The sequence below is a fragment of the Squalius cephalus genome (genome assembly GCF_949319135.1).
Source record: "Squalius cephalus genome assembly, chromosome: 22".
Taxonomy (NCBI): domain Eukaryota; kingdom Metazoa; phylum Chordata; class Actinopteri; order Cypriniformes; family Leuciscidae; genus Squalius; species Squalius cephalus.
In genome coordinates this window covers 16,038,966-16,051,934 of record NC_137143.1, presented here as the reverse complement: position 1 = coordinate 16,051,934, position 12,969 = coordinate 16,038,966, and the positions used below count along the sequence as shown (strand labels likewise).

At 35.7% G+C, this 12,969-nt stretch overlaps 1 protein-coding gene across 2 annotated transcripts in view; it reads left to right on the top strand.

Annotated features, from left to right (window-relative positions):
* Positions 1-2,506: 2,506 nt before the first annotated feature.
* The window catches only part of ly75 (lymphocyte antigen 75), a 34,642-nt gene continuing 24,179 nt past the window's right edge, over positions 2,507-12,969 (top strand). The window contains exons 1-10 of one of the 2 annotated variants that reach the window (XM_079856901.1): positions 2,507-2,755; positions 5,567-5,935; positions 8,478-8,651; positions 9,264-9,422; positions 9,987-10,103; positions 11,765-11,899; positions 11,983-12,180; positions 12,291-12,448; positions 12,533-12,640; positions 12,837-12,925. In XM_079856901.1, coding sequence (XP_079713027.1) covers positions 2,662-2,755; positions 5,567-5,935; positions 8,478-8,651; positions 9,264-9,422; positions 9,987-10,103; positions 11,765-11,899; positions 11,983-12,180; positions 12,291-12,448; positions 12,533-12,640; positions 12,837-12,925 — 1,601 coding nt within the window. In that variant the 5' untranslated portion in view covers positions 2,507-2,661. Of the gene's footprint in view, positions 2,756-5,566; positions 5,936-8,477; positions 8,652-9,263; positions 9,423-9,986; positions 10,104-11,764; positions 11,900-11,979; positions 12,181-12,290; positions 12,449-12,532; positions 12,641-12,836; positions 12,926-12,969 lie in introns of both variants that reach the window. The other variant, XM_079856900.1, reaches the window with a different exon arrangement.

Genomic DNA, 12,969 nt, shown 5'->3' with positions numbered 1-12,969 from the left:
TTAGGAACACCTGTTCAATTTCTCATTAATGCAATTATCTAATCAACCAATCACATGCCAGTTGCTTCAATGCATTTAGGGGTGTGGTCCTGGTCAAGACAATCTCCTGAACTCCAAACTGAATGTCAGAATGGGAAAGAAAGGTGATTTCAAGCAATTTTGAGCGTGGCATGGTTGTTGGTGCCAGACGGGCCGAGTATTTCGTCTGAGTATTTCACAATCTGCTCAGTTACTGGGATTTTCACGCACAACCATTTCTAGGGTTTACAAAGAATGGTGTGAAAAGGGAAAAACATCCAGTATGCGGCAGTCCTGTGGGCGAAAATGCCTTGTTGATCCTAGAGGTCAGAGGAGAATGGGCCGACTGATTCAAGCTGATAGAAGAGCAACTTTGACTGAAATAACCACTCGTTACAACCGAGGTATGCAGCAAAGCATTTGTGAAGCCACAACACGCACAACCTTGAGGCGGATGGGCTACAACAGCAGAAGACCCCACCGGGTACCACTCATCTCCACTACAAATAGGAAAAAGAGGCTACAATTTGCATGAGCTCACCAAAATTGGACAGTTGAAGACTGGAAAAATGTTGCCTGGTCTGATGAGTCTCGATTTCTGTTGAGACATTCAGATGGTAGAGTCAGAATTTGGCGTAAACAGAATGAGAACATGGATCCATCATGCCTTGTTACCACTGTGCAGGCTGGTGGTGGTGGTGTAATGGTGTGGGGGATGTTTTCTTGGCCCACTTTAGGCCCCTTAGTGCCAATTGGGCATCGTTTAAATGCCACGGCCTACCTGAGCATTGTTTCTGACCATGTCCATCCCTTTATGACCACCATGTACCCATCCTCTGATGGCTACTCCCAGCAGGATAATGCACCATGTCACAAAGCTCGAATCATTTCAAATTGGTTTCTTGAACATGACAATGAGTTCACTGTACTAAAACAGTCACCCCCACAGTCACCAGATCTCAACCCAATAGAGCATCTTTGGGATGTGGTGGAACGGGAGCTTCGTGCCCTGGATGTGCATCCCACAAATCTCCATCAACTGCAAGATGCTATCCTATCAATATGGGCCAACATTTCTAAAGAATGCTTTCAGCACCTTGTTGAATCAATGCCACGTAGAATTAAGGCAGTTCTGAAGGCGAAAGGGGGTCAAACACAGTATTAGTATGGTGTTCCTAATAATCCTTTAGGTGAGTGTACATGTACTATAACCATACTAAAAAACAAAACAAACACATGCACACACCCAAATGTTGGGTTTTCATGTTTTATGGAGACTTTCCATAGACATAATGATTTTTATACTGTACAAACTGTATATTATATTCTCTAACCCTAAAACCTAAAAAACCTATTTGAACTAATAAGGACCAGGAAAATGTCCTCACTAGTCAGTTGTCATAATATTTCACTAGGATATTTGGCTCTCACAAGCAGTGTTGGGGAAAGTTACTTTTTAAAATGTGTTACAATATTGCGTTACTGCTAAAAAAAGTAACTAATTGCATTACTTAGTTACTTTTTATGGAAAGTAATGTGTTACGTTACTTTTGCGTTACTTTTCCTCATCTATGCTGGGCTTGCTTGTTTGTTTTTTTAATAGGCTAAGAAAAAAGTTATATTTTTGGCAAATGTAAAGGCCCTTTTACACCAAAAAGGGAAATTAATAACCTGGCTGAAGGAAATGTAAATTCACACATATACAGCTCAAACAAACCTTTCAGCATTGAAAATTCAACAGTCATACTTCAGGAAAAAAAAAAGAGTGATGTTTAAAGTCATTTTTGTTTATTGGTAAGTTTGAATTGGATAAAAGTATGTTTGTGTAATTTAACATATTTAGGTATTGCATGTTTGCATATAATTATAAAGTATGCATGCTACTGTTATTATTCATTTTGATAAATACGGAATTTTTGTGTGCAAGTGAGATGAGTAAACGCCTGCTCACATTTAGTTTAGAACTGTAACCATCATGTTCACACAGCGCACACAACGCCTCTGAACTTACTCCAGATTTCTCTTAACATGGGGACTGGAGAGGTGTCAGGAAAAACCATAATCATTTACAAGTAATGCGTTACTTTACAAGTTACTTGCAAAAAGTAATCTGATTACGGACCTAGTATGCGTTACCCCGACACTGCTCACAGTATCCCCCACTACCCACACACTATTGTAATTATCATAATATTTCAAACTGAATGTTTATATTGAATATTAAAACACATTGGGCTGATTAAATAGTCAAATACACGACTATTCATTATTTTAAACCTTTACTGACCCACAAAGCTAAAAAAAAAAAAAAAAAACAGCTTTAATAATCAATGTTGCTATAATATACAAAGAGGTTGATGAGACACACGAAGCACGATCAATAAGCTGAAGCAGCAGCACTTTATATTTGGGCGTGGCGTTTGCACCATGACGTAGTCTACTTGACAGCTGACACACACCACAGCGGCCCGTTTGGTTCGCAATAAACAGAAACAGAAAATGTTTCAGGAGTGTCGAGGCAACATCATCAAGGGGGATTTTCTGCCGCTTAAAGCGTGAGAGCACAAACCCGGTCATTGCAAGCATATGTAGTCTGGAGAAACGTGTGACTGCAGTCAGGAGGGGTTGTTTACATTTCTCATCATGGATTGGAGCACACACAAGTTGTTTTACACTATTATATTCCTACTTTCAGGAGAAAGCGTAGCTCCGAGTTACGCATCAGCTGTAAACAGCGGTAAGTCAGCCTTTCTGTTCTGTATGATATACATCCTCTGTAATATTATACTCACTGCTATTGATACAATTATTATTGAACCATTTTGAAATTTAAAACATGAAAAGCCTAAAATGAACGAAGCCCCGCCTGTCTGACGGTGAAGGTGCTGTTACCTCGAGGGAGTTAAGCAGGTTGTTTCAGTTGGTTATATAATTTATGCGTTCTGAAGTATTTAATACACTGATAAGTGGGCCATTTGTTAATTCAGTTTGCATGTGTGAGTTCGTGGGTCTGGTGTGTCGGTCACATGCTGCCTGTTTAGAGGGTCATGACCAATTTTTGGAAATCAATAGCCTACACAGTTTTTAACAGCACTGACATATATTAAGCCACTTCATTGCCTCATGGCGATCACGGCTCATATCAGCCTTCTGCAAAACACCTCCTCATATTTCTGTTAAGTGTGTGTGTGTGTGTGAGAGAGAGAGAGAGAGAGAGAGAGAGAGAGAGAAAGCCTTCAAATGATGAAGTCCATATCCTTTTATATACCAAATCCGCTATATTTACTGTAACATTTATATTTATATACTTGTCATTATACCCCATATGTAGGCCTGTAGGCTATGTATTTATAAATATAATTGATTAAACATTCTAATTAATTACATATTTGAAATACAATATAAACAACAAATTGTATTGATATATTGAATAACTATATTTATATATTTATGAAATATTTATTTGAGTTAGTGGGGGAGGAAGTGAGACAAAGAACTTCCATGACACTTTTATGGCCTTAAACCTTTAAACTGTTTTCCTTTGAGCCTTCAGGTTTGCCTTGTATTTTAAGCATTTACTATATTATTTATAGTATGTTCATAGACATAATTCAAACTTATAATAAAAAAGTGTATAGTATTATGATAAATATCAACAATCAAATATGATTACAGTATCAATACGCATTTAATTATATTATATTTTATTAACATTTTCATAGTTTATTCAAGTTAATTATATAACTATAATAATTTGTATGTATTATTAAATAAAATTGTATTATGTAATATAAGAATTGAGAATAGGATTATGTTAACATATTAAAATACGTACTTGTATATTGAATATGGTAACACTTTACAATAATGTTTTATTAGTTAACTAACTACTTTAGTTAACATGAACTAAGAATGAACAAAACATTTATTAATCTTCGTTAATCTTAATTTCAGCATTTACTAAAACATTATGGAAATCAAATGTTGTTTTTGTTAACAATTAATGTTCTGTGAACTAACATGAACAAACAATGGATGATTGTATTTTTATTAACTAATATTAACAAAGATTTATAAATACTGGAACAAATGTATTGCTCATTGTTAGTTAATACATTAGATAATGTTAACAAATGAAACCTTATTGTAAAGTGTAATCGAATAGATTATTAATTTCTAGCATGTTCACACATATGCTTTTGTATGTCGGTTAAATATGTAAATAAGCTGGTTAACAAACAAAGATTTGCAGCCGTGTTCTTCAGAGAACTGTCGATGTAGTGTTTGTTTGGTTGGGCCTGCAGTTACGCGCCACCCTCAACAGAGCACTCCATGACTCAAAAGCCCTTTGTTTTCTGCCTGTTGTTCCAAACAGCCAAGTGCAAAGCAGAGTGCAGACACCATTATGACACAACCATGACACTTTATCAGATGTTGTGGAAAATAACTTAACTTTGGCAAGAGAGAAATACCAATTAATAACCCAGTGTTTATGTAAATGCGCTCCAAGGCTGCTTCAACAATAACACACTGCTGTATAAACAAAGATTGCAGCCGACTTTAGACATTCTGCACTTCTGTACAAATAGATATGTCTTGATTAACCCATAATCGCATACCTCGGGTCTTTAGTGGCCCGGGACGTCATTCGCTATCCTTCTTCTCATTAATTTTTTAAAGTTAGACATCAACCTTCTTAGTATTCCTCAATCAATTAATTATAAACAATACAACAAGAAAAATAATAATAAAATAATGCGTTTTTTTTATTCATTTTTTGTAAAAAATTGAATGGGGTCGCTAACGACCCGTCAGAACAGTGTAAGTATATTTTTTTCTGCACAACAATAATTGAATCTTTGATGAGTGAATAAAGTGACGTTTCACTTATAGTTATCGCAGGCAGAAAACAAAAGAATAGGAAGCATCATCAGCAAAACTTGAAATGGCTCAGCGATTTACTGGAGAGCAATACTGAACGCAACCAAATATTAGTGTCACTGTCACTTGATGGTGAATATGGTTAGGGAAGCTGTCAGAGATCAAAATATTGGTTTTGAAGAAGTTAAAAATGATAGTTTTGAGAATATGTTTGAGATCTCGAATATGAGACAGATGCCGAATGTACTGGGAAATGAGCTCTGACGAGGACAGTAATGATGTTGTAAAACATCTGCTCAAACTGAACCCTTCCAAGCTCCAAAAGTTAACAAAATATGCCTTATTTTATTCTTCTGTTATTGTTACTCTAATATCAGGAGAGTTTTATAATAGAGATCCATTCGTGTCAAATATAGATCCGGGTTGCTTAAGACCCGAACATATAATAATGATTGGCAAAACATTAAAAAATATGCTTTCCTCACGTATTCACCAAAACTTCTCTATGGCGTCTGTAAAAAGGGCATCTAAGGACACTTAGATCTTAATTATCTTTGCTGATTTAGCTAAAACTGATTAAAAGCACATAGTGGTTATGAGTCGATTTCTCTCCACTGTCATCTTCTCTCAGATAATCATCAAATAACTAACTGTTTTATTTACGCAGGAGATGACACGTTTACTATCCAGCACAATGAGAATGGGAAATGCCTCCTTGTCCAGAATGAAGCCTTGAAGTTGGGAAATTGTTCGTTAGTCCCGGCCGCGTCGTGGAAGTGGGGTTCGGCCCACAGGCTGTTCCACGTGGAATCGTCTAAGTGTCTGGGTCTGGAGGTGCGCTCCAAAACCGTGACCCTGTCCAGCTGCGACTCCACGGAGATTCTGCGGTGGAAGTGCTACGAGGACGTCATCTACACAGAATACCAAATGAAACTCAGCGCCGGGCCTGACGACTCCGTCGCCGCCAAGAGGGACGGACAGGACACTTGGAAAAGAGGAGGGAGCTCGGATAACATCTGTCAGCAGGCGTATCGAAGTATGACACTACCGCTTTTTTATATACCTACACTACATGTAGTTTTTGAAAAAAGTCTCTTATGCTTTTTTTTTAATCAAAAATACAGTAACATTCTGAAATGTATTACAATTTAAAATAACTGTTTTTAATTTCCTATTTCAATATATTTTAATATGTAATTAATTCCTGTGATGGCAAAGCTGAATTTTCAGCATCACTCCAGTCTTCAGTGTCACATGATCCTTCAGAAATTGTTCTAATATGCCGATTAAGTGCTCAGTTTTTATGAATTATTAATGGTGCTAAATTATTAATAATGGTTCTTATTATTATCAATGTTGAAAATGTCGTTTTTGCTGCTGGAAAACGTTTTGCTGCATTTTTTCAGGATTCTTCGACGAATAGAAGAAGTTAAAAATTGAATCCGCATATTAGAATGATTTCTGAAGGATCATGTGACACTGAAGACTGGAGTAATGATGCTGAGAATTCAGCTTTGCCCTCACATTAATAAATTATATTTTAAAATATATTTAAATAGAAAATAGTTCTTTAAAATTGTGTAATATTTCGCAGTGTCACTGATTTCTGATCAAATAAATCCTGCATTGGTGAGCATTAGAGACTTAGGCTATTTCAAAAACAGTAAAATACTGTAGTCTGTAATGGGGCATGTTCTAAACTGGTAGCTGAATGGTTGTAGGTTCAAAGCCCAGAAAAGGTGATGCATGAACCATTGTGCCTTTGAAAAAGGTTGTCCAGGGTGATTGACCTTATAAATCACTTTAGATACAGGTGTATGCTAAATAATGCACAAAAGCACTTGATCTTGCAAGCTCTAATCTGATTGGTTGACTCCACAATTTATTGAAATGAGGCCACACGGTTATTTATTTATTTATTTACTCTATCAATTTGCCTGAAAACAAAGTCGTGTTTATGGAATGAGGTTGACACGAGTAAGACTATAAACATTTTTTTAACCATTTTATTTTATTCAAAGGGGATTTCCTGTTCCTACATTGATAGATACTGTAGGTACATTTAGAGACAATTCTGCGTTTGTGTTAATGTGGGGTGGGTGGGTGGGGGCTGCTGCGGTTTAACTGTTGTTCAGATCATCCAGTTCATCTGCTCTTCTTTGCTCTGCAAGAATAGTTTTATGTTTTGCTCTGGATGTTTACTTACTGGTTTAACCAGCGTCGTTGAGTCATGTGACTGTAGCAATACAGGAATGGAGTTTTACGGGAAACTCCACCTGCTCGATTGCTTAATATCTTGCAGTATACAAGTTAACGACTCGTCTGAATTTACTTTCTGTTTTTCTTTTGACTAACTTTTGTTGCTCTGTGCCCAGCACATTCTCAGATAGTAAGCATTTTGAAACAAAAATGTTTGAGAATTTGGCGTCACAGCTGCAGGTTGTTAGGTCGGCTGAATACGTTTCTATTTTTATCTTTTAAATGTGTTCCTGTTTGTACATAAAATATGCACTACTGTTCAAAAGTTTTTTTCACTACAATTTAAGTCTCTTATGCTCACCAAGGCTGCATTTATTTGATAGAAAATACAGAAAAAACAGTAATATTGTAAATATTACAATTTAAAATGTATCTATGAACTGAATTTTCAGCATCATTACGCCAGTCTTCAATGTCATGATCCTTCGGAAATCATTCTAATATGCTGATTTAGTGCTTAGGAAACATTTGTTATTATTATCAGTGTTACACAGCTGCTTAATATTTTTTTTATAAAAAATTTTTGGTTTTTTTTCAAAAAAAATTTTTTTCAAAAATTGTGGAAAAATTGTGGGATTTTTTTTTTTTGTGGAATTTTCATTTTCAGGATTTCAGCATTTATTTGAAACAAATCTTATCTAACATTATAAACATCTCTTTTTTCAATTATTGGGTCTCAAGTCACTTTTGATCAATTTAATACATTCTTTCTGAATAAAACTATTAATTTCTTAAAACAAATATCATACTGATCCTAATTTTTTTAAATTATAAATTAATATAGTGAAATTTTTATATAAAATTAAAGTAGTAAATTAATAAAATAATTATATAATTTTATTTATATATATATATATATTGTTGTCATTATTATTATTATTACTTTTTATAAAAGTTAATTTTACTTTAATTTTTAAAAAACAATATATTATTTTAATTTTACACTTTTTATTTTTATGTAACTTTATATAAATTTTTTTTTTTTTAAACTCAGATTTTTAAACAATTAAAATTTTTCTGTATTTTGGATGCTTTTAACTTGTTACTCACTGACTGCATGGATGTTATATATTGATTCTGTTATATATTTTTGTGCAGTCGTAGTCTGTTTGCTTCACTCTAAAATTTGCTTTTACCCCATGTTTCTACCCTGAGGAACATTTCCTTTTTATGTATGAGTCATTTATTCTTTTGAGGATGCGACCGAGGGGACATTTTGTCAGATTTAGCTGACGTCTGGGGACAATTTGTTGAGCGAAGCTGAAGCATAACTACATAAACCCACAAACAGTATAAATTCCTGTTCCTCTGTTTCTCAGGAATGCACACAAGCGGGGGGAATTCTAACGGGGCACCCTGTGAGTTCCCCTTTCTCTACAATGGGACCTGGCACCACAGCTGCCTGCCTGGCACTGGCGACAGAACGCTGGACTGGTGCTCTACTACAGCAAACTATGATCTAGATAAGAAGTGGGGAACTTGTCTGAAATACGGTAAAGTTTACATCCACCACAGCTTCTGGGTGTTTTCCAGAGAGCAGTCGCATTAAACGTGACTCATTTTACAAAACAATGTGACATTAAACTACTGACTATTGGATACTTTTATTTATTAATTCCAACGCAATTCCAACGGATGTAAACATTGGTATAATAAAGGGATACACTTTTTGTAATTGGAAGCCTTTTCATTTACTAATTTCTTAGCCAAACTCCAACCAATGTGTGGAGATAAACAAACAAATACATTAACATAAATGAACTAACTTGGGTAACTGTTTTTCCCACAAACACCATGCTGACCTACTTAATGTGGTTTTAAGTGAACTCATGCTGGTTTAAGCTGCAGTTTTCAGCAGGGAAAAGACATTGACTTGCACTGTTCTGTTCTTGCAAAGCCACTTTAACTATAACTCATGTTTGTTGCACATTCCTTTATCACGGCTTCCAATAATTTCTGAAAAAAATCTGGAAAAAGATTGCAGAGTTGTCCAACACTTCAAAAGTCAGAGACAGATGAAAGAATCACATATGTGAGACAGACAGATGGAGGTCTGTACAGTGAAAGAATTTGAACTAACCCCCCACCTGTTTTCTTTTATTTAGTGGAAGGATGTTCTACTTTATGGGAAGAAGGCCCAGTGAAAGGACGCTGCTATCAGGTGGTGTCCACAGCGGTGGTGTCCTGGCACGAGGCGCGGGATGCCTGTCGGAGTCAAGATGGTGATCTGCTCAGTGTGTCTAGCCCTCAAGAGCTTGAGTTCTGTAAGACTCAAATCTCATTTTCACTTGCTTTCATGTTTTTTTACCAAGCTCTATCTCTGAACCTCCAATCTGCAACTATAGTATTCTGTTAAATATATTTATAGTACATTACTTTATATAGTACAACCACCCAGAACACCCAAGCAACTGCATGGAAACCATTCAGAAACCATAGCAACACTGTAGCAACCACCTATAAAACCCTAGTAGCCCCATAGCAACACCCAAGCAACAAACCAGAACACCCTATCAACAGTATAGCAGCCAAATAGAACACCCTAGTAACTGGCTAGCAACACCCTAGCAACCACCTAGAATATTTTAACAACCGCATAGCAACACCCTAGCAATCACCTAGATTACCCTAGCACCTTCATAGCAACACCCTAGCAACCACCCATAACATCCTAGCAACAAATTCAAACTTTCTGGTCAGGCTTTCTCAAGTCAACAAAGTTTGTCTTGACAAACTTTTTTTAACTAGTTAGTTTTGCAGTTCCATTTAGTTTGTAAGTTTGTATCCATACTTTATTTATTGTTCATTCTCTATCTCTTTCCCTGCAGTTAAAGATCGGAAAGACTTGCCAAGCAAGCTGTGGATTGGCTTAAACCATCTGGACTGGATGCAGGGTTGGCAGTGGTCAGACGGATCAGCTTTATCTTATTCCCCTTGGGAAACAGGTGATTTCAAGCACACAGTATATAATAACTAATATTATTGTAAATCATTGCTTTTTATTATATATGTTTTAAAGAGATATATCAACCAAAAAATAAAATGATGTCATCATTTACTCAACCCCTGTGTTGTTCTGGCAAACTTCTAGGAGAGGTGAAATGTCTGACATACAGTGTAGTACATCTAACATTTTTCTTTTGAAAGAACAAGTATTTCCCTTTTACAACCTGCTGTGCCACCTTCTGTTGGTTCCTACAGTACATCTACATTACATTTACAGTGTGTCTGTTATTCAGTTTCACAGTGATTTAGGTTTAGCAGATCATGAAGGATCTGTTCTCCATCTTATCTTAACACGAGTCTGCCGTTCACACTGACAATGACACTTCTATCTGTGTTAATGTGGCAGTGTGTGTATGGGCATACAATGAGATTTGTTTTGCTGAATAACAAACTAATGAGTTGAATGGCGTCTTTATGCAGTAAACACACAACAGATTCGGTCTCTGTCTCTGAGGACAGTGATGACAGCATTGTCTCTGACTGACAGTCAACTGTGATGATGTGGGCGTTCTGCCTCTCCTCGCCCCATGTGTGTGTTGTCAATGTAATGAACTGTGTCTATAAACACTTTTTATGCCAGTTATTTGCATACATTTTTGGAGATGTTACTGCAATAATGCAATCTTAATCTAGATAACTAGATTTGAATGGCGTTAATAGTTGCTTTATTTTATGTTAATTGTAACTTTACTGATTAATTAATTCATTTTTAAAAACTAATTAAGCTCTATATTTTTTTTTTTACTGTATCAACAATAAAATGATAGACACCAAATTGTCATTTCAGTTTAGACCTTTTTAGACTTGTATTGTTATATTATTATATGCAAGCATTATTCTTTCAGAGTTCAAAAATTCTAAAAAGCTAGAATTCTATGGTTTTGAAAAAAAAATTACTTTTAAATTTATTGACACAAAATATCATATGCTATGGCCATCTTGTAAAATAACAACTTTAATACATACACGTCTGAAAGTTAAAGGATTGTTTTTACGGATATCATGAATAATTTTTTCATAAATACTATTGTTTTTTGGAGAATTGCACCATGTGATATTTTACATCCTGAACTAACCTTACCCTGTCATAAAAAGATCAGATAATTAAAGAGACTTTTAAGATAATTTAATTTAAGAAAATATTAAAATACATTTTAATTGAGACATCATAACTATTATAGAAGTGGTGTATTTAAGACATTGTATGAGTGAATTGCATTTAAATAGATTTTTGGATGAAAATAATAATTCAGAAAAAATTGCATTTATGATATAATTTATGCATTTATGATATTGTAAAGTATAATAATTGATTATATATTTGGCTAATTCTGGCGCATTTAGTATGTTTATTAATGTGCACTGCCCCTGCTAAATAAATTAATAAATAAATAAATAAATGTCATTGACACTTTTAATAAATAAAAAAAGGTTTTGGGATATTAAATTATATATATATATTTTAATATCCCAAAACTTTTTTTTATTTTTATTTTTATTTTTTTTAACACGCAAACACACATATTTTATATGAATAAAAATATTTTATGTTTGCTTGAAGTGTTACATTTTTGTTTGTCATTTGGCATATGTTTGTTAGGGATCCCAATAAGATCACTTTTGTCAGACGAGGACTGTGGCGTTCTGAAGGAGCCGCTGCATTTTGGCGCGGAGACGTGTGAAAATCGTCTTCCATTCATCTGCATGAAGAATAACAATAACAATGCGAGTACAGGTCAGAGACTGTTCTCTCGTACTGTTTTCCTTCTTTTCTTTCTCTCTTTCTCTACACAGTCTCCCTTCCTCTCGTTTCAGCAGTCAGGGAGGTCTATAAGCCCACGACGTGTAAAGGTGATTGGATTGGGTGGAAAGGATTCTGTTATAAACTCCACAGTGCAACAGAGTCAAGACTGTCCCAGAATGAAGCTCAGAACACGTGTGAGATGGATCATTCTCAGCTTGCCAGCATGCACAGTTTAGAGGAAATAGAAATGCTACACACAAACTTTCACGCAGGTAAACACGCCTCACTACACACAGGTATCAACAACATGTTCTGAAAAAATATATAACTGTTTTTGTTTCGTGTTATATCTGTCCAATTTGCATTATAAACTGTGTGACAGATCTGAAGACCGATGTATGGATTGGTCTTTTGGGTAATGGAACCACCTCAGTCTTTGAATGGGTCGATAAAATACCAGTGTCTTTCACATACTGGGCCAGAGCTCAACCTCCACCACTTCTACCAAATACCATCAACTGCGTGTCCTATGCAGGAGAGGTGTGTCATCCAGTCAGATTTTAATTAAGCAGTATCACAATGAACAAGAGCGCTGTTCTCTGATTTCTCTATGCATGTTTCCAGCATCACACATGGTCTGTGTCTGACTGTGAAAAGCCAAAGGCTTACATGTGTAAGGTAAAGGGGGATGTGAACGAGACCGCCCCAGAGGAAGGCTGCCCTCCAGACGGGGTGAGTGACCATTACTGACTGACACATGACGGAGAGGGCCACTATTGAACAATTCTCTGTAACTCCAGGGGAAATACATCAATCATGTTTGTGATTCATGTTGTTGTTATTGCCATCCATTTAGATTCCACATGAGAATCTGATTTAGATATACTGTATAAGCAGACATCTGTTGTTTTTTTATTCTACTCTCTAGAACTGGAAGAGACATGGCAATGCTTGCTATAAAGTAGACACTGAGGCTATGCTCTTCAAAAACAGCTGCCACATCACCATTAATAACAGGTAACAGTTGAGTAATTTGTAGGGCTGTCAAATCGATTAATCAC